Raw genomic sequence first — 27,181 nt, 5'->3', positions numbered from 1 at the left:
ACTGAAGCTTTCCCTTCAGCTCCTCTTCCTGCCTTGAACTTGGATGCAATGCTGGAATTTCTGCAGTCACCTTGTGACCGGGAGGGAAAGACAAGGCTATCACAAATATACCAGCCCAGACATTGTCGAGCAGCTGACCGAATGCCGGCCGCTGCTTACCTGCAGAGTGTTTATGCAAGAAAATCAGACTTTGTCTGGCTAAGCTCCTCTAAGTTGGGTTGTCTGTTACTTGCAGGCTTCCTGCGAGACTCACACCTTCACCCAAAAATACTTCTTTTTCAGTCCTTGCAGAACTCCGGTCGAGACTTAAATTCCAGGAGAGAACATACCCAACTTTTGGCTGGAGGGTAGGCTACCTTTATTAACAGTCCCACCAACACTGCACTTACGGGTAGAAGGACTTCCCCAAAAGAGGAGTATGCTCCTGTTACCAGAAGGTGGGGGCAACAGAGGCTGGGAGGCTGAAAGTCAAGCGTTCATTAGGATAGGTACCACGGTTACAGCTGGTGAGGACACAGAGGCTCAGGGCGGTGACGCAGGAAGCTCAAAGCCTCCGAGCTAGTCAGTTCACAGGCATGGAGAAGAACCCTTTACGACCATGCTGCAAATGTACTGCCTTTAAGTAAAGGACTGTTGTACTGGGATTTTATTGTCCACCCACCTCTTAAAAAAGGGGCAAAGCTGGGGCACTAGGTGGCTCAGTCGTTGAGCGTCTGTCCGCCTTCGGCTCAGGTCACGATCCCGGGGTCCTGGGATCGAGCCCCGCATCGGGCTCCCTGCTCCGCGGGAGGCCTTCTTCTCCCTCTCCCACTCCCCCTGCTTGTGTTCCCTCTCTCGCTGTGTCTCTCTCTGTCAGATAAATAAATAAAATCTTAAAAAAAGGGGGGGGCGCAAAGCTGCATTATTCACCTCATATACATGTTATTTCCATCCCAATTTTTAGTGTTCTTTAACTGCTCCCCACAGCTCAGGGAGGAGGATGGTTTAGTTAGCAACTGTCACTTAACCCATTTCCCTAGTAGATGTCTTGGGGAGCGATGCTTGGCTGCAAAGAACAGAAACGTTCTCAAACTAATTCAGGCACCCACAAAGGTCGGAGTTATGGTGTGGATAGACCTGACTTTGGGTATAGACAGTAAATACCATTCATAGTTACCGAGAAAAATTAAGCGAACTTGTACACATACAGCGCTTGGCATAGTGCCCGGCACACGGTAAGCCCTCAAGTTATGACCACAACACTCCAGGGTTGAAAATGTAGTGCCAGGTCCCATTTTGTCTACAGCAGTGGAGTTTATGAACTAGAACGCTAAGTTCCAGTTCTGGCCATAACACCATGTCACACCAACCCAGGAAAGGTGTTTCCATTACATTCAGGCCACCACATCTTATCAGCATCAGCATTTTAGGTTTGCCTGATTTATATATAAAACCTACAGCCAGATTGGGTGGTGTTAGTTGAGCCCGCATGAGCACAGTCTGTTTACGGGATCGACTTAATGGGGTCGGCCAACTTGCCCAGAGCCAACGCTGGCAAGGACGGGGACAGCCGCACCCTCAGGGAAGCTGACCACCGAAATGAAGGCCCTCACTCCACAGTAGAGGAACTGTGCTTCCCAGGTCAGTGCACCTGCCCCCTGCAGGGTCTGTGCTGTCTCCGCATCCCCCCCACCTCTCCCAGGCTATGGACCTACATGGCTTCTGGGGAAAGGAGAGCATCCTTACCTACAACAGAGCCTCGGAGGTACCCAGCTAGTAGTCCTGTGGTCATCTCCCTTACGCCAAAATAATGTGTTAGTAAATAGGAAGCTTTAGCTTAAACAAAAATCTTATGGTGAACAAATCTGTAATAAGCAATATGAAAAGATCTCTGGTCAATTTCTACATAGGTCAAAGCCAGTGGAGTGGATGCAACAATGTGGTCACTGGAGATTCTCAGATCTCTTTAGTTTTAACCACCCTGGACTCGTGTAACCTGCGTTTTTATTACAGCCCACTTCCTACCTGCCAGACACTTTACAAATGCACTTTACAAATGCACTTTACAAACGTGAGATCCCAAGCCTCACAATTCTTTGAGCAATGGGCAGGAAGCCAGAGTTCAGAGAGGGTCCAAAAACTTGTCTAGAGACAGCCAATTCGTGGCAGAGACAGGATCAGAACCCAGGCCTCCAACTATAAAATCTACTCACTCAACTGCTACTATACTGAAACGAAATAATTAACGAGAGGCAGTAGGCCTTGGAAACAGACTGTGGCAAACACAGTATTTTGTAATTTTATCATGTTTCCAGAAAGGCCTAACTGGGTTCTATAAAGTTTATCCCACTGGCTAACCTAACTGTTCAGTGAAAACAACCGTACTTAAAGTTTTTGTTTCGAAGAAGAGGCAGGAATCATTCACTTCACAGCAAAAAAGCACCCGGCTCTCCTTCCAGGCTTTTTCCCAAAGTCACGTTGGTGTGCGCTAAAGGCAGTGTGCAAAGGATGCAGGGCAGTAGGGTGGCTGCCTTGGGGAGCTGAGTGTGAACACTAGACCTGCCAACGTGTTACCCTGGTGACCGGGAGCAATTCAGCTAACTTCTCCAAATGTACTTTTCTCTTAAGCAAAGTGAGATGATGATAGCACAGATGGAAATACAGGTAGAACAAAGAGCAGAGAACCCCACACCAGGCGATGTCAGGTCCGTACTACTTCAGGTCAACTCTGTGCCTTCCCAGTACATCAAGAATCTCTTAGAAATGTTAGCATTAGTTCAGATCTGTTTGCAAGCAAACAAACCCAACATGAGCTAGTGGACTTTGACCACTGATGAAGCACTTACAGGGTGCAGGGTGAAATCATCTGGCCCCGAGGACTCAGACATATAAAACAAGGTTCATGCTCTCAGGAGGCCCAAAATCCAAAACGTGGGCTAGACAGGCTCTTATTTTTATCAGGACACATACTACGTGTTAAGTCGTGGGGCCCACTACAAGGACACAGGGGAAATATACCCATACCTTGAGGCTCAGTACCTTCAAGACGAAGTTGGATGATGGGTCGGCATCCTTCAGGACACACTAGGCGTTCCACTTTCTACCCATTGGGTGTATCTTGCATCCATACCTCACTCCCCGAGACAGAAGATCCGATGGAGTATGACCACCCAATATTAAACCCAGTATGAAAGTTCTTATAAAGCCATACAAAGGCTGTTGACTCTCCAGTCACCTGGCCTTTGCAGGACTACTTTTGGGTCAAGACACCCAATGCTCAGTCCATGGCGTGAGTCGTAGTAACTTTCTGCAGAAAGAAACCTCAAAGCTTAAGGCCATTTATTATGACCATGCTGATTTCAACTCCGAGGCCCTCTCCCCATCTCCCCATGTAGCAGCACTCAGATTCTGCTTTAGAGAATTATCCCTTTCTTCGTGCTCTCTGACCCCAGTGTGGGCACAGGACCCAAGACAGCAGTCAGTCACACCCTGGAATCCCAATGTTGAGAGAGCATTCTGGAACCACCCAAATCCTGGCTTTTTGTAGTCTGGTTGGATTCTTCCTCAAAAGGTCCCCCAGATTCATTTTCTGTGTGAGTGAGTCAAAATTGGTTCTGTTTCCTAAAGGCCTATGTGAAAGGCGCTGCGCTGCGCTGCTCAGCCGGCGGCCGTGGGTACGGTCAGTACTGCCCTGGGCAGAAGAAAGCCTACTGAGCAAAGAGTTCCATGTGGTATTCTGTCTCGGACAAGAGAATGAAAGACAATGTAAGGAAAGACACCGAGCCAGTGAGGAACCCAGAGCACCAAGGCAATGCTAGGTTTTGGTGAGGAAGCCCCAATTTGTATCTCTTCGAGGAAGGGCGTCCACAGGAGAAAGCTGACACTGCGCAGGCTCTCTTCTTCCAGCTGCAACCACTGGGCACACTGCAGATGCTGCTCTCCTCCTGGGCCAGTAACCACACTCATGCACTCGATTATATTTTATTTTCAGAAAGACATCCGTCATTCCAGTTTGTCGCACAGATTATGTGATCAAGGGGTTTAAAAAAATGTTAATCGTGAAATCCCACCTTCAGCTGCAAACAGTCAAGCTAAGCTGTTAAAGACAGCCAAGATCATAAGAATACAAGTGTCCTTACATCTATTGGATCTTGAGAATTATTCAGCAACACCCACAAGAAAAGCAAACTCTACCCTCCTGAAAAGGTGTATCACTTTTTAGGAAACTGGGAGAGCTTCCAAAAGCCTCAACACTTGTGATTATGTTAATAACCCTGACAAATGTCTCCTCCGCAAATGGGGCTAAGTCAGCTAGGGGTCAACAGGCCTGGTGTCCGCAGGTAAAAGCACACCCCCGTTGCTGTTTACGAGGGCATCTGGAGGTCCCAAGCTGCAGCCCCAGAGCTCTTCTCTGTGTTCATAAAGTACACAAGTAGGCACATTTAATGCTGCAAGTCATTTTTTTTTAAAGGAAGTTTTCCTGATTTTTTTTTTTAAAGATTTTATTTACTTATTTGACAGAGAGACACAGCGAGAGAGGGAACACAAGCAGGGGGAGCGGGGGAGGGAGAAGCAGGCTTCCCGCGGAGCAGGGAGCCCGATGCTGGGCTCGATCCAAGGACCCTGGGATCATGACCTGAGCCAAAGGCAGACGCCTAACGACTCAGCCACCCAGGCGCCCCTACTGCAAGTAATTTTTAACAAAGAATGTCCCAACGTTCCGTCTTTAACTGTGTGTGACAAAGCCAAGATACCCCACCAATCCGATACAAAAGTCAGGGGGGTAGTTTTAACACATCATTATTATATGCTGTTTGGTTTTTCTAGTGAAGACAGCAAAGCTCATTCACAACTGACGAACAGAGGAAAACTTGGGTTTTAGCCAACTGCTAGCTCTCGGAAGACAGACCTGGTGGTTCCACACCCTGCCATGTGGGAAGCTCCCCTCCTTCCCTGCCAGACACCTGCTAGTTGAGAGTACAAAGGTCATTGCGATCACACCCACCCACCCGGTGCTGAGACTCTCGCTGCGCCTGACTGACAGCCCACACGTGGGAGCTTGGTCAGGCCGGCATGGCAGCATGGGGGGCCATAAAGGGAGAGGATGAAGGCATTCCCTGGGAGAGGCTGTTGAAAAGAATCCCCTGCCCCAGTCTCCCCCCCACCCCAGAAAGCACTGATCAGAGTATTTAGTAACTACCTCCCAGCCATCAGAGGGGAAATGACCGGGGCATGCAGAGAATCTAAGGTACTCAAGCTGTCACGGCGAGGCTACTCTTGCAAAGCCGAGGAAGCAGCATGTGACCTAGCTCAGATGGCACAAGCTGCGCCCTTACATTTTGTCCCTCCAATGGGTCTTCGCTGCCGGAGGAACTGGTCTTCAAAGTCTCTCAGAGTCTCTCTCTTAGTCTTGAGCTAGTTTTAGTCTTGCCCAGCGGGATCCAGGTGAAAAATTTGGAAGGCAGCAGCCAAGGAAATAAGAAATATACAGAAACACACAGATTAGGAGAAGGCCTCCCGGTGTTGATTTAGAGACAAAGGGTCCAGACTGCCGCCAGCAGGGGGCTCAGCAGCAGAGCCTGGCTGCCGGCGCCCCGGGCCGCGGCGTTTCTGTTACACAGGTCCTGCTGGCAACAGCGGTACTCGAGCTTCCTCAGCCCTAAGGCTTTGGAGATGAAGTTGTAATTGCAATCATCAAACTTCCAACAGTGGTGGTAAAAAAGGTTTGGCTCTGTGGGGGAAAGACACACACAAGGGTAAGCAAGCCCGCGGGTACAGTTCGGTACCTGCCTTTGACCTCTCGATTCTATTTCCTAGAACTTAGCTACTCATGGAAGTAGAGACTACTGGGCAACAACAGGTACCCTAGTTGGGCTAGGGAATGACTGAGCAAATGATGATACAGCTCAAGATGTAGAACTTTTCCCTAAAACCAAAGTTTCATCAGAGCCCGTAAAGTTTGTGGTGCAGTAGCCAATCACGCTGGTGTTTTAGAGGTTTGCTGAGACTTTTAAACCCACATTCCCTTTGATCCAACAATCCTATGTCTAGAATTGACTCTATGATGTTACTTGTGAAAAAGGTTAAGATAGATGCTCGAGAATGGTCACGGCATCACCATCTATCACAACAAGAAACTAAAAGACAAAAATCAGTCCATTACTAAAGAAACATTTGAAGAAATAAGGGTAGAGTTCCATACAATGGAAATCCAGGTAGAAAAGGAAGGACACAGGCCTCCATGTGTTGAGAAGTGGAGTCTGAGTTAAAAAAAAAAAATGTAGAAAAATGGATAAATTGGACCCCATTAAAATTAAAAACTTTTGGGGCGCCTGGGTGGCTCAGTTGGTTAAGCGACTGCCTTCGGCTCAGGTCATGATCCTGGAGTCCCGGGATCGAGTCCCGCATCGGGCTCCCTGCTCGGCAGGGAGTCTGCTTCTCCCTCTGACCCTCTCCCCTCTCGTGCTCTCTCTACCTCATTCTCTCTCTCAAATAAATAAATACAATCTTAAAAAAATTTTAAAAAAAATTAAAAACTTTTGTGCATCAATGGGCACTGTAGAAAACAAAGACAACCCACAAAAAGGGAGAAACTGTTTGCAAATTATATGATGAGTCTCGTATCCAGAATATAGAAAACATTCTTACAACTCATTAATAAAAATACAAACATGAGCAAAGGATGCAGAGATTTCTTCAAAAAAAGATATACAAATGGCCCATGAGCACATGAAAAGATGTTCAGTATCATCAGTCATTAGGAAAATACAAATCAAAAGCACAGTGAGCTTCCCTTCACACCCAGTAGGATGGCTATAACGAAGAAACCGGAAAAGAACGAGTGTTGACAAGGAAGTGGAGAAACTGGAAACCTCCGTTCCCACCACTGCGGGGAAGGCAAAATGGCACTGATACTCTGGAAAAGTCTGGCAATGACTCAAAAAGTTAAAAATAAGAGTTATAAATACCACATGATCCAGTAATTCCACTGCTGGGCATTTACCCAAAGAAAACAAAAACACTAATTTGAAAAGATACATGTACCTCTACGTTTATAGTAGCATTATTTACAATAGCCGAGACATGGAAGCAATCCATGTGTCTGTCCATCGATAGATGAATGAATAAAGATGTGGAACACACACACACACACACAATGGAATATCATGTGGCCATAAAAAAGGATGAGATTGTGCCATTGGAGACAACATACATGGATGGACCTAGAGGGTACTATGCTTAGTACAGACTCAGGGTACTATGCTCAGTACAGACTGAAAAAGACAAATCCTGTATGATTCTACTCATAAGTGGAATCAGACCTATAAATACAGAGCATAAACTGGTGATTGCCAAGAGGGAAGGAGGGGGGCGGTTGGGAAAAACAGGTGAAGGGGAGAGGGAGATCCAGGACTCCAGTTACGGAATGCATGTCACGGGCAGACAAGACTGTATAGGAAATAGAGTCAACACTGCTGGTAAAGCGGGATAATGGGACACGTGATAGGTACACTTGTGAACACAGCATCACGCACACACTTGCCAAATGCCTTAAGTTATACACCTGAAACTACCCTAATATTGTGTGTCAACTATACCCCCCCCAAAAAAAGAGTTACCATATGACCTAGCAATTCCACTTCTAGGTATGTACACCCAGGAGAACTGAAAACTACGTTCACACAAAAGCTTGTACACAAATGTTCAGAGCAGCATTATTTACAACAGCTACCAAGTGGAAACCCAGATGTTCATCGGCTGGTGAATGGATCAACAAAATGTGGTCTCTCCATGCAACGGAGTGTGACTCAGCCACAAAAAGGACTGGAGGTATCGACACATGCCCTGACATGGGTGAACCTTATAAACACTCTGCTCGCTGGAAAAAGCCGGTCACAGAGGCCACACCCACTGTATGATTCAGTTCACAGCTAAGTGTCCAGAACAGGCAAATCCATGGAGATAGCAAGTCGATTAGTATCTGTTACGGTATGTGGGAGGGAGGGGCGGGAAGTGACTGCTAATGGGTATGGGCTTTCTTTCTGGGATAAAAATATTCTGGAGTTAGTGGCGATAGTGGCGCAACCCTGTGAATATACTAAAAGCCACTGAACAGTACCTTGTAAAATGTACATTTTCTGGTATGTGAATTTTATCTCAATAGGATGGATGCAGACCAGGATGTAGAATGGGGGCCATATGCATAAATGAAGTGTGTGTCTGGGGGTAAATGCATTCATTTTCTTTGGAAAGATTCCCAAGGAGTTTTACAGTGTTGCCTTCCTAGAAGCCAATCTTTCATTTATATATTTCTGTATAGATTTTTTTTTTAAGTCATTGGATGGATTTATTTTCAAAATACTTTAGGGGCCCGGCGGACGGCGGGCGGGATGGAGGCCACCTTGGAGCAGCACTTGGAGGATACAATGAAGAATCCATCCATTGTTGGAGTCCTGTGCACAGATTCACAAGGACTTAATCTGGGCTGCCGTGGGACCCTGTCAGATGAGCATGCTGGGGTGATATCTGTTCTAGCCCAGCAAGCAGCTAAGCTGACCTCAGACCCCACTGATATTCCTGTGGTGTGTCTAGAATCAGATAATGGGAACATTATGATCCAGAAACATGACGGCATCACTGTGGCAGTGCACAAGATGGCCTCTTGACGGCTTATATCAGTTCTCCAGCAGCCTGTCACCAGGGCTCAATCCTACCTGTGTAAATGATCTTGTAGAACTATGAAAGTCCCAGGAGTTAGGCCATTTATTTAGTGTTGTATTGGGCACATTTCTATTAATTTTAGAGTAAGCTGCTTTTTGACACTCAGTGGACTGACTTAACCCAAATATTAGTAAGAAAGGATCATGTTTTGAAGCAGCAGGTCCAGGTCACTTTGTACATAGAGTTTTCTTATGTTCAATAAATCTGGTCAGAGGAAAAAAAAATATTTTAAACTTCATTTAAATATTATTGGACTATTCAGTAATACAGGAAGAATTAAAAAAAAAAACAACACACGCCATTATGGTCCCAACTTTTGCACACATGGAAAAAAAAAGGCCCAAAATATCTATGCCAAATATCTTATTGTGGTTTTTGAATATTCAGAAAAATTATGTTAAGGGAAAAACAGTGTGCTGGTTGAGAGGCATTACGGTCAATTTTCCTCTCCAAAAATGCGTGCCAAGACCACGGTGTGCTAGTTGCTGGAGATACGCCAACAGAGAAGGGATGGTCCTGGCTCTGGGATCACTCCCTTATCCTCTGTGCTGGAAAGAAAAAAACCCATACAGATGCCTATTTCCTTATTAAGGGCTTGTTGTAACTAACTTCATTTCATTCATAGCTGGGAACAAAACTACATTTATAACTGCAGACATAACTGTCCCATCCTCCCCCTCGGAGGGGATGAGCGCTTGGGTTGGATTTTAATGAAATCTGATGAAGTGGCAGAGGCCACAGACTGTTCTAGGGACTCTACTTTCTTGGGTCATAAGTATTTAAGCAGATGCTTCTACTACTGAACTAGAGGATGCTGTTGGATAGGACAAGTTACTGCTTTATGTAAGCCTAATCAGGAATCGGAGCTGGAAAAACATTCAAGTGACCAGAATTTTAATTGGGGGAGCCTAACAGCCTGGGGAAAGCACACAGTAGTTTATTAATAATTGCTACCAATGAATGAATCGTTTACTCCATGGCCTGCAGTGAGCCAAGCACTCTACTTCAATGATCTCATTTGCATAACAACCTCCGATGGTGAGCTTCTCACCAAGCCACTAGCAGAATTACCCAAATAAGGTGGATCAGAGTCCCCAGAATGTTAAGAGTCTCTCTGCTGGGCGCATCATCCCTGATCTCTTTGAAGACTTAGTTTGAATCTAACTTCACCAAGCAACAGTCCCTCATTATTCTTGGCACCTCTACGTGCGCCCCTTATTCATAAGGTCATTCGGGCAATGATCACTCGGTGCCGTCCCCAAAGGCTTATGCCACAGTCTAAGTCCGTGGTTTACAGTTCTGGGACAGGCTGGGACACCAGTAAATAGTGGTTGAATGAACACCTAATACCTGCCTCCTCTCTTCTAGACTCTCTGTACGGCACCAACATACCCATTTTCTCCTCTGTCCCACTGACCCTGGGAGAGAAATATTCCTCTTTTACAGTGGGGGAGAGGGTAGGGTGTGGCTAGAGTCGTGGAATGATTTCTCCACTGGAGTACCTGACCTTTCACTCGTGTTTATGACGACAGTGTGCCCTGCCTCTCCCAGGAGATGTCCATCCCAGCTGGAGGGGGACTGAGGCGCTCTGGTAGGATCTGTCCTACTGTAAGGTCAGAGTGTCTGTATTTCAAGAACTGCTATCATCACATGTCAAGCTGAAGTTTTAGGACTTAAGTTCATAAGAAGAAAAATATTTAAGATTCAAATTATCCTTTAAAAAAAAACAGATTTTATTCTTTAGAGGAGTCTGAGATTCACAGCAAAACTGAGCAGAAAGTAGAGTTCTCATTTGGCTCCCCGGGACCCCCTTCCCTACCCTGAAGAACCTGTTCTTCGCGTCCCCCACAGAGTGGCCCACTTGTTACAACTGATGAACCTACATGGATTCGCCGTTACCGTTCAAAGTCCATGACTTACATTGGGTTCGCTCTGGGTGTCATACGGGGTTTGACAAATGCAGGACAAATATCCACCAATAGAGTATTATATAGAGTTGTTTTATTGCCCTAAAATCCTGTGTTCCACCTTTTCATCCCTCCCTCCTTCCTGCTAACCCCTGGCAACCACTGACCTTTTTATGGTCTCCTAACTTCGCCTTTTCCAAAATGTTCTATAGCTGGAATGGTCCATGATGTAGCCTTTTCAGATTAGCTTGTTCCACTTAGTAATATGTATTTAAATTTCCTTCATGTATTTTCATGGCTTAATAGCTCATTTATTTTTAGTCCATTTTCTAGATGCACTACAATGTACGGCTCGTTTATCCATTCACTTACCAAAGGACATCTTGACTGCTTCCAAATTTTGGCAACTATAAATCAGGCTGCTACAAACATCTGTGTGCAGGTTTTTGTGTGGACATGGGTTTTCAATCCCTTTGGGTAAATATTCAGTGACTACTGAATCATATGGGGAGAGTATGTTTAGCTTATTAAGAAACTGCCAAGCCGTACCATTCTGCATTCCCACGAGCAATGACTAAGAGTTCCCATTGCTCCACATCCTTGCCAGCATTTGGTGCTGCCAGCATCTTGGATTTTGGCCACTCTTAATAGGTGTGTCTTATTTGCACAAACCACTTTTAAAAGCTGAACAATTCATTTTAAGATGAATAAGCTTTGGGTATCTAATCTTAACAGCGTGGTGAGTCTAGTTACTAATACTGTATTACATTCTTGAAATTTGCTAAGAGTAGATCTTAGTGATCTCGTCACGCACAAAAAGGGGTAACTACGTGAGCTGCTGGACGTGTTAATCAGACCACTGCCATAATCATTTCCCAATGTATACAAATATCAAATTTTCACACTATACCCCTCTAGTATTCACGATTTTTATCTGTCAATTATGCTTCAATAAAGTTGGAAACATTTTCCATAAAAGTTTACCAACCCGGTAAGAAACACTGGGATTTGAGAGCTGGAAAAAAGATTCTGGCTCTACTCTACTTCCCTCTCCTCCTCACCTCTACCGTCCAACACACACATTTCATAAACCAAAAAACACAGGCAAAGAACTTACTGGAGGCAGGACAGAGATTGGAGTTCAGAGCTCCTAACTGCAAATCTAATTCTTACTCTACACATAATACTGCCTTTATTCTCTCATTTGGAAATTACACTTTTTGTAGTTGGGAGGGGTCCAAGAGACACAGATGATCAAGGTTAACTTGATGTATGTGCTCACATAGAACTGGTTTTCAAATATCTGTGGGACGAATGGCTACATTCTCTCCAGGGGGCTTACTGTGCTTTCGACATTAACAATGAATGATCGCGGTCCTCTGGAGGCAGAGAACCTGTCCCCCTCCAGAATCAAGGACCTCGCATACATAGGGCTCAGAATGTTACCCACATTCCAGGACTTGACATCAAAATGATCAGATCGTTTACTCTGACAGGATAATTCTGATGTGTCCTTACTTATTGAGGGATTTCTCCTTCTGGGGAAATTAATCTTCTCCTCCTTTCTATCAGGTTTTCCTGAACCTGTGGGTCTCCCGAGCCTTTTATGAGTTTACCAGACGTGTGCAGCATTCCCTGACGATGCCCCTGGAGGGACTTTGTGGTAGAGGGTAGAAAAAAGAGAATAACCTTGAAGGGTGCTTTTATTTTTATTTCTTAGATGGTAACCATTACTTGTTGAATACAGGTCTCATGAGAACGAGCGTGGCACACATTTTTTCCCAGACCCTCATCATCCCGTTACTCTAAGGAGACAGGGAAGGGGCAGGCTCTTACCGGCGTTGACCAAAAGACACGCATCAAGATTAGGCGAACAAACGGTGGTCTTATTGCACACCTCACTGGCAACACAGGTGTAACATGTCAGGCTATGACCTAGAATCAAGAAGAAACCCTGTCAGTGCTTGTAAGATCTCCACTGACTTGCCCCTCCCTGGCAGCAGAAGGGAGACCACCATCGCCACTGGTATGAGGCCGAGGTCGGCAACTCATAGCCTGCTTCCGTTCCCGCACAAACCTGTAGCAGGTATATTTTCCCAACCTCAAGCTACAGTTCCAGCAGCATTTTTTGGACCCTGATACAAGTGCAAAAGGAATTTCCATATTTCAAAATCCACCGAACTGGGACACCTGGGTGGCTCAGTCGGTTAAGCATCTGCCTTCGGCTCGGGTCATGATCCCAGGGTCCTGGGATCGAGCCCCACATCAGGCTCCCTGCTCAACGGGAAGCCTGCTTCTCCCTCTCCCCCAACCCCTGCTTGTGTTCCTCTCTCTCTCTCTCTCTCTCTGACAAATAAATGAATAAAATAAAAAAAAAAAACCCAAAAGCCCAAAAAATAAAATCCACATAATCATGCAATGGAGAAGTTTCCTCTTACCTTCAACTAGAAGTGATTAAAAAAAAAAGAAGTGCTTAATCTGCAATGTAATGACATATTAAATGGAAACTATCAAAAGAAAAAACTAACAGAATTCTATAAATGCCTTCCAGGCCATGAATACGCTCTTTTTGATCACATTCTCCTAGACTGATACTCAGTTATCTGGCAGTACATATCTGTGTGAAAAGACATTTTCAAAGATGAAATATGTAAAATCTCATAGAAGAATGTCATGGTTAAACCCAGACCCAGTGTGGGTTTTAGAACCCAAGAGCTGACTTGTAGTTCTAAGGCCAAAGCCTACATTCCTCACGCAGGGAAGGGAATTTTCCAGAAGGCCAGAAGAAAGTGGCTCCTCACTATCTGAGCACCACAGGAATCAAGCTCTCTGTAACATATAAAATGGCCATGCTTGCCTTCACAGGTGTGAAATCCCACCTAGCAGAGGACGCTCTGATTTGTGAAGGTTCCAGATGAACCTTTGAAATGTCAGTCCAAAAAACGCTCCCCCACCCACTTTGTTTGCAGATGACAGATGCCTGAAGAGGTGACGTGGCTCACCCAAGGACACCGAAGGACACCCAAAGCAGCACGGCCGGAGCCAGCCCCCACAGCCAGGGGCCAGGCTCTGTTAGCCCACTCTGCCTCCTCCCTCCCAATGTTAGTTAGCGTTAAGTTGTGCCTGTGTGAGGGGGGCCACCATGAGAAGGGACAAAGATGCGATTTTTCTGCAGTCCCCTCCCTGTTCCAGATGTATACACCTGCGTGGGAGGGTAGGATGAAAGAGGGAAGAATATTCTAGCCTGGATACTGGGGAGGGCCATCTGAAAAGGCTGTTCTGAGGACTGACTCTTCTCCTGGCCACAGCCAGACCTCTTCTGGCTTCTTGACAGAGGAACCAAAGCTTGTGTGGGAACTTGTGTGGGGCAGATACAGCTGACATGTTCATTCGGTGTGCAGAGATCCTGTGTGCCTCATGCTAAGCTCTTGATCTTTGCAGAACTGTTATGACAGGTAGGCTCAGTGATCTCCAGCCCCATGTTTGAAGAGAAAACAGGACTAAAATGTTAACTAACTTGTCCAAAGTCTCACGTTACAAATGAGAGTTGGGACTCAAACCCAGGCCATCGGTGCTGAAACCCAAGCTTGGTTTAACCATGACATTCTTCTAACGGTCCAGAGCGGGAAAGAGAAGGAAAGAGCACAAACTGTGCAGGGATCTGACTCTGGGCTCACAGAGATGAGAGGAAGACTCCCCTGCATTTTCCTCAGAGCCCAGGCAGCAGCCAGGACGCATCTCCCCTGCGTGTGCTCGTGCTCCGGACAGACCCTGACTCTCTGTGGAAGGGCCGGGGACCTGTCACAGAGCAGCTGCTGGCCCCAAACCCAAGCCTGCTCTGTAGGCAGATGCCGGCTGCTGGAGCTCGGGCATCACCAGGCGATTCTGCCCACAGGGACTACACCTGGCAGAAGAACAGAGACGGTCACGTCGTGTTGTCACAGGCATGAGCCACATGAGCACCCGCCCTGGCTGGGAGTGACTGAGGTGGGCAGGGAGGGTCATGAAGCTGCATCAGCACCCACCCCAGCTGGGAGTGACAGAGGTGGGCAGGGAGGGTCATGACAGCTCTTTTTTCTCTCTCTTTTTTCTCTCGAAAGGGAGAGCATATTCAAATGTGTCCTTAGGCTAGTTCCTTCTTTGCTTCAGTTCCCTCAGCTGTAAAATGGAAAGAACAACCATGATCCCTCATGGGGTGGCTGGAAGGGTTAAGTGAGACCGGGCTTGGCACAGTCCCTAGGACACAGAAAGAATTCAATATATGGGAGCTGCTAAAGCTAATAATATCTAAGACATGCTCTGACACAGCAGAGATCTCTTCATTGCTCATTGCATTGCTACCTCCCTTTCTGCCTCTCCCCCACCAAAAAAACCCCTGAAAAACTGGCAGAACTAATTGCACAGAGGCAGAAAAAAAAAAAAAAAACTGATCCTTATCATGAAGCAAAACAAGTAGTACAGGTGGGGTTTTTTTGTTTTTTGTTTTTAAGATTTATTTGTTTGAGAGCGAGAGAGTGAGGGAGCAGGGCAGGGGCAGAGGGAGAGGGAGAAGCAGACTCCCCGCTGCGTGGGGTGCCTGATGCGGGGCTTGATCTCATGACCCTGAGGGGAAATCAAGAGTCAGTCTAACTGACTGAGCCACCCAGGCGCCCCAGTAACAGAGGTGTTTCTACCATTACAGAACTAAGACTCAGGAACACACAACTACTGGGGAAGCAGTTCAGAGCAGACACTTGGGTGCCAGTCCATCTGGGGCTCAAATTCGGGCTGCACCACTTGTGTGTGACGTTTTACAAATTAGTTCACCTCTTTGGGCCTTAGTCTGGTCATTTATAAGATGATGGCAAAACCAGGAGTTATTCCATGGCACTGACAGGAGGATTCAGTAAGTGGGTGCGTACGAAACGCTGAGAAGAGCGGTCGGCACATGAGTGCCGTGAGCTAGCCGCCGCAGCTGCTCCTAGGACCGTCGTCCTCACCAGCGCACGGTGGACGCCCCTGCACAGAGCTCAACACCCTAAAGATGGCTCCCAGTGGGGTCCCCAACAGCTGGCGAGAGGGAGAAACTCCAGCTGCTGCGTGTCCCCCCTGCCCTGCTCCCCCCGAGAAGCTACTCTGTCACCCAGGACAGGCTGTCACTCAGGAAGGTGCTCCAAGGAGGGCACGGCTGTAATGCAGGAGGGAGAGGTCACATGGCCCTGGACCTGTCACACTGGAAGGCCAAAGAAGCAAAGCCAGGTCCTAGATGGTCTGGATCCACGTCCCCTTGGGCACTCACCTGAATGGCAGAGGACAGCCAGGACAAGCAGCAGCGGGATGAATCCTCCTTTGCCTCCCATGGTGACTGTCCGCAGAATCTGGAAGGAAGGGACGCAGAGGGTTGTCATGCACCAACAAAGGACTGCTAAGGACTGCTGGCTATTTCAGAAACCAACAGTTGGAAGGCCTGGAGCCTTTAGGAAACACGGGGAAGGAGCTAGCAGAGCAAGAAATGGTTTGGGGTGCCATGAACCAAGGTGCTCTCCTGGTCCCTCCTCTTGCCCCCAAACCTCAGGTTACGGAAGAAATGCTCGCCATCCTGGTGGGAGGGGCAGCTACGGGGAGTCAACGCACACAGGGCCAAGCGTCGGCAATACCCGGGCCCTGCCCCAGCTCTCACCTACGGCGGCCGGGAATAAACAGTTACCTTTGAATAAACCTTAGTCCATCCAAGCCGCAGTGGTCACGATTATGCAGTGGGGGTGGCACTCTGTTCCCCAGAAGGGTTGCTGAGTCAAATGAGAATGTGAGGAAAATACTTAATACAGCAACTACAATTCCCACTCTGCAGGCCCAGCCCCAAGCTGCTGGCGGAGCAGGGGGGCCTAGCAAGGGCCACCTCTGCAGGCCATGCCACCAAGTGTGTCAGACCCAAGGGGTGAGTCTGGAGGGCACCAGCAGGCCTTCTGCAGCAGAACAGGAGGCAAAGGTTTAGCATGCACAGAAGCTCTGGCTCCCCACCGTAACCAGTGTGATGGAGACAGTGCCTTGTTCACCTTTCACCTGACAAGGAAGCCAGAACACAGAGAAGTTTCTCACCGTCTAAGTCTAAGCCACCGTCTAAATCTAAGCCACGAGTCTCCCAATCCTGCCGCTACTTCCCTGACCCCACCCCCTGAAACAAGGAGGCAAGAGCGCCTCTAAAGCAGGGTGCTCCACGCTCTCCTCCTCTCAGCCCCACGGGCCGGCCCGGCAGACAGCGGGGGCTCTTGCTGGGCGACCCCCCACCCCCACCTCAGTTAGGAATGTCATCCTTATACCTCTGAAGGTCATCTGCGGCTCAGAAATTGGCTGATCAGGGTCAGGGGAGGGTTGCGAAGCAGAAAGAACAGGTTCTGGCACTGCCCAAAGAAGAAAACACCGAGTAGGTCAGGCCCGGAGGAAAGAGACAGGCTGCTTTCTGATGTGTGGGGAACCAGGAAGAAAATCAAACGGAGCCTGGCCTTTCTTTACAAGTAACCCCCACTTCCCTCCGGCGTCTTCAAAATCTACAACAGCCTCCGAATGGCCACCCCCCACCCCACACCGACCCTGCAGGGGGTTAGCTGCCCTCAGCAGCCCTGCACAGTGAGGCCGTGAGGGGCGCAGGGGTCACTGCCCCCCAGCCACATTTACCTCAGCTATGACAAGGGGCAGGCGCTGAGGTGCTTCCCAACACCGTGAGGATTCAGTGAGGTAAAACAAGCATGTGCTTGGGACACAGCCAAGCCCAGGGAAGTGGGGGATGTTACCAACCACAGACCTCCTGCCCTGACTCAGACGGGCATGTCTACTGCACCTCCCATTCCGAGGACCTGAGGATTCGTGGATCTTTCCTCCTGGCCCCTGACCCTGAGAGGTGGGTGTCCTGAGGTCTCCGCACCCTAATGGATGGAAAAGAGCCCTCAGCACCTCCTGCTGGCACCCCGTGCCCTCTGCCCGGAGCCAGATGAGGGACACGAAAGAGCCCCATCCACTCTCCCCTCACCAGTGAGTGGACTGGGCCTCGGCACCCTGCCAGCTCCCCGCCTGGCTTCTCTCGCTCAGGAGTTTCTGGGGAGAGAGAATGATCTACATGCTCCAGTGAGACTGGGCTCAGGTCTGTGAAGAACAGCTGCCTGCGAGTGAGCAAGGAGGGGAAGGTATCCATCTGAGGTCCCCCCCCCCAACAGGGGGCAGGAGCTACAAGGTAAGAATGGCTGCAACATCCAGTGTCCCCACTGGAGGACAGGACCAGCAGGGCATCAGGCTGGCGGGAACTGTGGCTCCAGGCTTGCCCTGGAATGGCCCTTAGCACAAATGACACCACCACCAGGACAAACAGGGTGGCACACGGAGGAGGGTTCCCGGATGGAGTGCATGAGAAAGAACCTCTCCTAGGAAAGGCACATCTTTTTTTTTTTTTTTTTTAAGATTTTTTTATTTATTTGACAGAGAGAGACACAGCGAGAGAGTGGGAACACAAGCAGGGGGAGTGGGAGAGGGAGAAGCAGGCTTCCCGGTTGAGCAGGGAGCCCGATGCGGGGCTCGATCCCAGGACCCTGGGATCATGACCTGAGCCGAAGGCAGTCGCTTAACTACTGAGCCACCCAGGCGCCCCGGAAAGGCACATCTCTTAACAAAAGCAGAAAAGCCACGAGCTGGGGAAGGGACCGGCTGTCTGGTCTGGAGAGCTGGAACAAGGCCTCGGGCAGCCCTTCAGCCAGCCTGGGGATAGTGACACAGACCGCAGGGGACAGTGCCTGGCACTCCAGAGGCGCTTCCCCCCCGGTCTAAAACAGTCTCCACTGGACGCTTTAAATGATGCCCGTAAGTAAGCGTACGTCGGATGGTGGCCAAGGCACGAGAGCTGCTATGATTCTCCAATCCACCCAAGCCAAGCGCTTCCGTGCAAGATGTACCCAGAGGGCCTCAACACTCTCTTTTCCAAACATAAGAACTCACTGAAACAGCCAACAGTGAATTTAATGATTGGAAACAGACTAAAGTCTCTCTAAATAAGATCCACAGAATAAAGACGGGTGAGCCTACGGGTGAGCCTATTTTGGAGTTGCAAAACTCACTTGAAGCCAGCTTTAGGAGTTTGGACGGGTTTTCCTGGGAGGTTCTGAACTTGACTCAGAAGTTCCGGGGTGCTCCAAATAGGCTTTTCATTGCAGGATGAGGTAAATACTTATTACTCACTCAAGGATACATACCTATTGTTTAAAATAGCAAAAATAAGGGGCGCCTGGGTGGCTCAGTCATTAAGCGGCCACCTTCAGCTCAGGTCATGATCCCAGGGTCCTGGGATGGGGCCCCGCATCAGGCTCCCTGCTCCACAGGAAGCCCGCTTCTCCCTCTCCCACTCCCCTTGCTTGTGTTCCCTCTCTCGCTGTGTCTCTCTCTGTCAAATAAATAAATAAAATCTTTAAAAATAAGTAAATAAAATAAAATAGCAAAAATCTGGCAACAGACCTGGCTATAAGTAAATTAGCAAACAATTCCTTGTGGGGGAGTGCACAGCCGTGAGGAATGCCAGCCAGGGAAGGCTGCTCACAGTGTATTAAGGAAAAAGCCAGTCTAAAAATAGCTATAATCTTATTCCTTTTTCTCAAAGATACAATGCTTGGAATACCATATCATCTATTCTGAACATTTTTGGAAACCGTGGTTGACAGAACGGTAGAATTATTGGTAGCTTACTCATGCTGAAATACATTCTCTTAACAATAAACACTTTTATAGAAAGAGCCCTCAACACAATAGCAGGATAATAATGTACTTATGAACCATTTCCCTTGTAGCTTCTTAACTTTTTATTTTTCTACTACTGAACCTGATTAGGTATAAAACGTATATACCACCTTTCAGAATTGGCTTCTTTGAGGTTAAAAGGGTTTCATGTACATATACTCTCCTGCATCTGTCTGACAGCAATTATTTTAGTCATACTCTGTATTTGTAAAATTTGAGGCTTGGACGATTTTCTACCAGTCTTGAGAGAAAGAGACCTATGTTCTAATCCCACATTGCTGCCAACTCACACAACCTTGAAACAGTCCATTCCTTTACTTCCATTCCTCACTTGTGAAGGGATAATAATGATTTTATATAATGATAAAACATAAGAATAAGACTTGAAAAGTTTACAGCTCGATATGGACTAAAACATAGCAGGTTAAGGAAGAAAAAAGCAGACAAATGCACACCAACCTGATCACTATTCTTGATCTCAGGGTTGTAAGTTCGCGAGAGATATCAGAGGAACCTAAAACACTGCAAGGTGATTTACAAACACAGGCATTCCCGATCAAGTTCCTGAAAATGTTCTGACTAGCAAATTTACGGATAGTGTGACCCTATATTCCATTTCCCCCCTAGATTCCATCATTTTAAAAGAAAAACAAAGTCATGTTACTACTATCCATCCAAAGGCCCCAACCAGTCCTTTCAAATATCTATCTATCTAAATGATCCACAGGAATTTAAACATGAAGCATTTAACACACCAACTATTTCATGACGGAACTGAAGCAAACAAAAGAAATTCACTGGTGGGTCTCTTTACTACTGTGAAGTATGTTCAGTCTTGACATCTATGCCCTGTTCACCCCACAACAATTGTCTATGAACCCACTGTGAGCAGGTGTCCTGCCAGGCGCTGCGTTACAGTGCCTTACCAGGCAAGGCCCTGCTCTTGTCTAGCAGAGGTGGACAGCAGCTCGTGCTAAAAACTAGGAAGAAAATAAAATAAGGGCGCAGCACTGGTTCTAAATCTTGAGTGGCAGAAGAATCATCTGGAGGGCGGTTAAGCACAGATGTTGAACCCCATCTAGAGGTTCTGAGTCTCCAGGTCTCAGGGTCCCAAGATTTTGCATTTCTAACCAGGCACACACTGAGAACCACTGGGTTAGTGAGTGACCTGGGACACGCGTGAGGCTACTCTAGATGGGGTTGGAAGCGTCTCTAACAATGCTTTGAGAGAAGCTGTCCGTTCCGATTAAATAATTAAAGGCTTCTCCTTTTACGGCCCGTGTGATTACACTGGGTCTGATGTCACCGCACGCCAGCCGTAAGCAAACACTTCTTTCTTTCGGTGAGCAAAAGGTATGGCCGGTTGCTTTGCTGGTGCTTGACGTATTAACTGCATTGAATCCTCACACAATGCTGTAAAGTAAATTTAATCCCTGCCTCCCTTTATCAAAGGAGGGAACTGAGGGTTGAGGAGGGGAATGAACTAAGGCAACAGTGGTAGGTAGGATAAATAACGCCTCTCCCCCTGAGAGATGTCCACACCCTAATTCCCAGTGCCTGTGGATACCAACAACCTTAGATGGCAAGTGACTCTGTAGAGATTAAGGTTACAGATGGTTCTGGATTATCCAGAATCACGTGGGTGATTACAATGAAGAGGATGAGGAAGGCAACAGCGTCTGTCAGAGAGATGTGAAAATAGGAGAAGCAAGAGAAGCACCTGGCTGCCTCAGTCTGTGGAGCGTGCAACTCTTGATCTCAGGGTTTTGAGTTCGAGTCCCATGCTGGGTATAGAGATTACTTAAAAATAAAATCTTGGGGTGCCTCCGTGGCTCAGCTGCTTAAGTGTCTGACTCTTGATTTCAGCTCAGGTCCTGATCTCAGGGTTGTGAGACTGAGCCCCGCATTGGGCTCCATGCTGGGCGTGGAGCCTGCTTAAGATTCTCTCTCCTTCTCCCTCTGCCCCTCCCCACCCTGCTCATGCACTCTCAAAAAAAAAAAAAAAAAAAGGAGAGAGAAGAGATGAAGAGATTCAAGGAGGATGGAGCTCTCCTACTACCGCTGATTTTGCAGATGGATGAAGGGAGTCCACAGCCGAGGCATACAGGTGGCCTCTGGAATAGTCCTCAACTGACACATGGCCAGGAAATGGGACCTCAGTCCTCCTACAAGGATTCTATTGTGCCAATAACCTGAATGAGCAAGAAATGGATTCTCCCACAGAGCCTCCAGAAAGGAACGCAGCCCCGGTGAGGCCCATGACAGACTTTTTTTTTTTTTAAAGATTTTATTTATTTATTTGAGAGAGAGAGAATGAGAGAGAGCACGAGAGGGAAGAGGGTCAGAGGGAGAAGCAGACTCCCCACCGAGCAGGGAGCCCAATGTGGGACTCGATCCCGGGACTCCAGGATCATGACCTGAGCCGAAGGCAGTCGCTTAACCAACGGAGCCACCCAGGCGCCCCCATGACAGACTTCTGACATACAAAACCGCAAGATTAATAAATCTGTATTAAGCCGCTAAATTTGTGGTGATTTGTTTCAGCAGCAATAGAAACCTGGTACATAGTTAGAGCAGCATTTAAACCCAGGTCTGAGGTCTTAACCACAGTTAAACTCTCTGGAGGAGAGACTTCTTGTGAATTAAGCTTCTGAAATAAATTAGTTAAGCTGAGGCCACGGAGAAAAGACTTCACATCAGCACTGGTTCCGAGAGATTCACAAACACCCACAGTCTGGTCACTGCTCCGAGAAGCGTGGCGCCTTAGAGGCTGATGAACTTTAAGGCTAGCAGTGTCCTCAAAAATAAAACCCAATGTGCTCATTTTACAGGAAATTCTTAGAAGCCCAGGAATGAAGTTACCTGTCCCAAGGCAACAAACTCTGGCAGAGCCATACGGGGTGGACTGGCTTCCATTCAGTGGGGGCTTCCCACCCACAAGTGACTTAGCATTACTGTCGGAGGCCTGAAGCTTTGCCCCCGTAACATCCTGGACACACACACTGCCTGCTGTGGTCATGCGTGCAGATACGCGTAGCCAGAAAGCAGTTACTCAGTTCAGGGAAGTCATTACATCAGAAGGAAGAGACAAACAGAAAGCCACCATCATAATGGTGGCCAGCCCCTCCTAGCCACCCTGAGGTCCTGCTGCCAGAGACAACCACCCCAAAACTCTCTAAACCACATAAATTGGCAGCTTGCCTGCCGTTTGTTCCAGGACCCCAAGAGCTATGGAACTTTCCAAAGAGGGTGTCTTTGGAGAGATCCTCCTCAAGGCCCTACCCTTTGGGATTATGCATGCACAGCCAATGGTTCAGTGAAGATGTTCACAAAGATCTGGGGCTTAGGTAAAAATATGTCTTCCCCATATTATGCTGCCATCAAAAAACAAGAAATCTTGCCATTTGCAACAGCGTGGATGGAACTAGAGAGTATTATGCTGAGCGAAATAAGTCAATCAGAGAAAGACAAGTATCATGATCTCACTGATACGACGAATTCTTAATCTCAGGAAACAAACTGAGGGTTGCTGGAGTGGTGGGGGGTGGGAGGGATGGGGTGGCTGGGTGATAGACATTGGGGAGGGTATGTGCTATGGTGAGCGCTGTGAATTGTGCAAGACTGTTGAATCACAGACCTGTACCTCTGAAACAAATAATACATTGTATGTTAAAAAAAAAAAAGATAGTAGGAAGGGAAAAATGAAGGGGGGAAATCAGAGGGGGATATGAACCATGAGAGACTATGGACTCTGAGAAACAAACTGAGGGTTCTAGAGGGGAGGGGGTGGGGGGATGGGTTAGCCTGGTGATGGGTATTAAGGAGGGCACGTTCTGCATGGAGCACTGGGTGTTACATGCAAACAATGAATCATGGAACACTACATCAAAAACTAATGATGTGATGTATGGTGACTAACATAACATAATAAAATAAAATTTAAAAAAATGTCTTCCCCTTTGGAAAACCTCAGGCACGTATGGACTTGGCTTTGTTGTGGCAGCCTGGCCGAAGTTCAAGAGCTGGCCCGGAATTTTTAATCTGCTTCTTTTCAAGAGCTTGTACCTACCCGTAGCTGTGAAAGATGAATTTCATTACACACCTGCTCTCCTCATTTGAAAGCCCATTTTATGTGGGCTTTTATCTTTCAAACCACTCAGCATAATGGGCTGTTCCCCTTACAACAAGCTTCAGCAAAAGATTTCCTGTTTTTGTTTTGAAAATACAGAAGTCGCAAATCGCAGGCATGGGTGGAGCTCCGGAATACTCCCTACCTACCCTGGGGTTATACATTTACCACCAGAGTAAATATCCACAGTTTGAGAAATGTTGCCACCCACCCTCAAGGAACATTCTGAGGTCTGTATGGCTTCCTTAGAGAAATGGGAGTGAGATGGCCCCGTGGCAAACAAGAACAGCTGCTATCGGGTCATGACAACGGTCCGCGAAATATTAACAGCCACCGTTGTTCTCCACAAACAGGTGCCAAACTGATTTCCACGAATTATCTCCATTAGTTCTTATAACACCCTAGAAATTGAGGCCTATTATCTTACTGATAAGAAGATGCAGTTAAATACCTTGCTCAGGATTACCCAGCCAGTAAACAGCAGAGCCAAGGTTCAAACTCTGGTCCGTTGCCCAGGCCCCCGACCACTACCCTGTGACACATGAACTCGGTAGCGAAGCGCAAATTCACCACTTCTCCTCACGCATAGGAGGCTTCAAATTGTACTTGACTCTAAGTGGATTCCAGAGCCAACAGATTAAGCCAGACAAGGCTGGGCAAAGTGGTAGAAAAGAGGTGTTTCCCCGAGAACTGAACACCTAGTAATCTCTGGGTTAACTACCGTGTTTTAAGTCTCTCCCTCCATTTCAGAAATTGTTTATTATCACAAGCTAACGTGACAGAGGCGCTGTGTCTCTAAATCTGCAAAATGTATGGGCTGATTTGCTTAGAAAGAAGTAGCGGTATTGCAGTTGAGTAGGGGTGGGGAGCCAGGTCTCCGCTGGGATCCCCTGGCCTCTTTACGAGAAAGTCACCACCGGTAAGAACACGACTTTTAAAAAAAGAATCAGCTGGTCACAGCGGGCAGCGCCTTCAGAATGTACACAGCGGATAACCGAGAGTAGGGAAAACACCCTCAAAATGGACACGCTGAGCAAGGCGCGGGCCTAGCGCCTTCACGAGGTGGCCACCAGAGGAGTGTACGATTTCACAAACGGGGCCACCCGCGGGCAGAGCGTCAAGATCCGCGGCCTGCGTTATCAGCGGATGCCAGCGCTCAGGGTGGATTGCGGCAGGCCCCCTGCTAGGGCCCATTTCCCGGACACCGTGCACTTGCGGCAGCGAGGGGAGAAACGGAACATGTTAACCTGGCACATTTCTAGGATCCGGGGAGCGCCTGCTTCTCATGAAACAACCACACACACAACTAGTTAACAGTTCTTTAAAATCCCGCTGTCACACTCCGGGAGGGGTGGAGCCCCTCCAAACGAAACGTCACACCAGACTTGGACTTAGAATGTCTACGTTTCGGCCCCGTCCTTTCCCCCGCAATTCCAGATTTGTCGGTCCCGACCAGGTCTGTTACCACTCGGCGGGGAGCGGGGAGCAGGCTAACCTCCTTTCAAGGCGCGACTCCTCCTCCCTAAATTACAACAGCTTCCCTTCACAGTGACGCAAGGGCACGTGGTGGGGGTTTCGGAAAGATACTCCCGACGCAATGGAGGGCACGGCGCGCGGAATCTGCGGTGTTTTGGAAAGAGCGCCCTCTTCCTCCCCCCCTCCCCCCGCATCCCCGCGCTTCTCTTTTTGTTAGCAAAAGAAGCGTTCCGCCGGGCTCTCTGGGGAGGGGCTTCAGGGGCCGGAATGCTGCGGGCCGAGGGCCGCACCTCCGGAGGGGTCTGGGGAGGGAGGCCCAAGCACCTCCTTCGGTCCGGGGTCTCCGCCGGCCCGGGCCCAGACGCCGGTGAGCGCACGTGCCGGCTTAAGGTAGCTGCGGCCGCAGGCTGGGGGGTGCGGCTCGGGCCCTCCTCGCCTCGGACCTTACCTGCCCGCACCAGGGGTCCCGGGGCTAACACCGCGCGGCTCGCGCGCTCCTCCCCGCCAGTCTTTATAGCCTGGGTGGGCGGGACTCCGCCCCTTCCCGCCGGCCCCACCCCCGCCGAGGCTCCTGCTGGGACCTGGTGGCCGCCGGTCTGGGAGTCCAAGGTCACCCCAGTCCTAGCTCGGTGTACAGACCCTTGGCACTCACCGCGCGCTCCCGAGCGAAGGCCCGGCAACCAGCTCTGGCCAGGCAGCTGGGCAGCCACTCCTCGCAGGGTGACTCAGGCTCTCCGCCCAGGTTCAGAAAAAGACCGTGCCACGAATAGATTAAGACCTTTAAAATCCAGAATTTGTAGTGTCCTCTTCCGATTTGTTACAGGGAACAAAAATAGGAAGCTCCATGACTTCTGATTTTCCCTTCGTTTAAAAAAATATATTAAGGGGCGCCTGGGTGGCTCAGATGGTTGAGCGTCTGCCTTCGGCTCAGGTCATGATCCCGGAGTCCTGGAATCGAGTCCCGCATCGGGCTCCCTGCTCCTTGGGAGCCTGCCTCTCCCTCTGCCTCCCTCTCTCTGTCTCTCATGAATAAATAAATAAAATCTTTAAAAAATATATATATATATATATATATAAGATGTTTCAAAAAACTTTCTTGTGCCTGTGCCAAGCTCCCACCTGGCCGGGCTGTCAGGTTATCCAACCCGGCTGCAGCCGGATTCTCCTTTTTTTTTTTTTTTTTCATGAATGCATGAGATACATTTTACTCAGGGAAATCATATGATAACCGATTATTACATGTGCCTTCTACCATGATCCTCTGGTAGCTTTGGGATGTCAGGGAATGAGTTTCAGTTGGTGGTGCCCAAATCTTGGTTTTCTTCTGTGGAAATGGGAGTCTCAAATCAGGACTTGCTTTGATATTTAAAATGTGTCTGCTTAAAACAGTGAATACATGTATTTCCTTGTTTACAAAACTCTTTCACATGCATTATCTCATACACATCTTATTAGCCGTTCCCTCCTTGGAACTCTTGGATTCTGAGATGCCACCCTCTCCTAGTTTTGCTTCCAGCTTCTTGATCTTTCAGTCTTGAATGTTGCCAGGGTTGGACTGAGACCGTTACTGTGTGCTCCCTTTTACTCCGCTTAGTTTTGCCTTGGGGACATGTATAATTTGCAGATAATTTGCAAATCTTTATTCTCCATCCCTGACCATTCTCTCAGTCTTCATATTCATAGCCAACTGATTGCTGGAACCTGTATGTCCTACAGGTATCTTGAATTCAAAATGTATCCAAATCTCATGTCCAATGTCCAACCGTATTTCCTCCATTTTTTTTTTAAAGTGAATCCAGAAACCTGGCAATCACCTTTGATTTCTTCTACTCTCTCACATCTGATCACCAGCTCTTACGTACTTTCTCTTGTAGATAACCATTTCATCCTCTTTTCACTCCACTTCCACTGCTACTGCCCTAACTCAGGCCTGTAAGCATGTCTTACTTGTGGAATTACAAGTTCTTCACACCAGGTCTCCATGCTGCCCATGTTAATTCCTCCATCACCCCCCACATCTGTCCTCCACATGATTGCTGGAGACCTGGTTGGTTTACCCCTTCAGCCGTATGTTTGACTTTACTTTCCATTTAATTTGTCCCTTTTCTCCTTATCCTTCCCTATCCAACTATTCTTGGAATAGAATATGACTGCAGCTGCCATCTTGCAACCACGAGGTAACCTTTATGATTAAAGCCTTGTGCTAAGGATGGCA

General features: G+C 48.0%; 2 protein-coding genes across 7 annotated transcripts; one reads left to right on the top strand and one right to left on the bottom strand.

The window, feature by feature from the left end:
• Positions 1 to 3,944: 3,944 nt before the first annotated feature.
• Positions 3,945 to 25,765, bottom strand: CD59 (CD59 molecule (CD59 blood group)). 6 transcript variants are annotated; one of them, XM_073904784.1, is made up of 5 exons: positions 25,619 to 25,677; positions 16,294 to 16,375; positions 15,886 to 15,964; positions 12,444 to 12,542; positions 3,945 to 5,710 (listed from the first exon to the last, which is right to left on the bottom strand). In XM_073904784.1, the coding sequence occupies exons 3-5, from the start codon at positions 15,944 to 15,946 to the stop codon at positions 5,508 to 5,510; spliced, it is 363 nt and encodes a 120-aa protein (XP_073760885.1). In that variant the 5' UTR covers positions 15,947 to 15,964; positions 16,294 to 16,375; positions 25,619 to 25,677; the 3' UTR covers positions 3,945 to 5,507. The 6 variants fall into 6 exon arrangements, with proteins under 6 accessions (XP_073760885.1, XP_025734628.1, XP_073760886.1 ...); XM_025878843.2 differs by lacking the exon at positions 25,619 to 25,677 and adding an exon at positions 25,415 to 25,555; XM_073904785.1 differs by lacking the exon at positions 25,619 to 25,677 and adding an exon at positions 18,824 to 18,895.
• On the top strand, positions 8,352 to 8,924 carry LOC141374758 (ragulator complex protein LAMTOR5). Its single transcript, XM_073904908.1, has one exon. The coding sequence runs from the start codon at positions 8,370 to 8,372 to the stop codon at positions 8,643 to 8,645; it is 276 nt and encodes a 91-aa protein (XP_073761009.1). The 5' UTR covers positions 8,352 to 8,369; the 3' UTR covers positions 8,646 to 8,924.
• Positions 25,766 to 27,181: the final 1,416 nt, after the last annotated feature.

The sequence above is a fragment of the Callorhinus ursinus genome, unplaced genomic scaffold (assembly GCF_003265705.2).
Source record: "Callorhinus ursinus isolate GAN/ISIS: 27379988/994484 unplaced genomic scaffold, GSC_fseal_2.0 scaffold21, whole genome shotgun sequence".
In the NCBI taxonomy this organism is placed as follows: Eukaryota; Metazoa; Chordata; class Mammalia; order Carnivora; family Otariidae; genus Callorhinus; species Callorhinus ursinus.
Note: the sequence above shows the minus strand (reverse complement) of the source record. Positions and strands in the feature narration are given on the sequence as shown.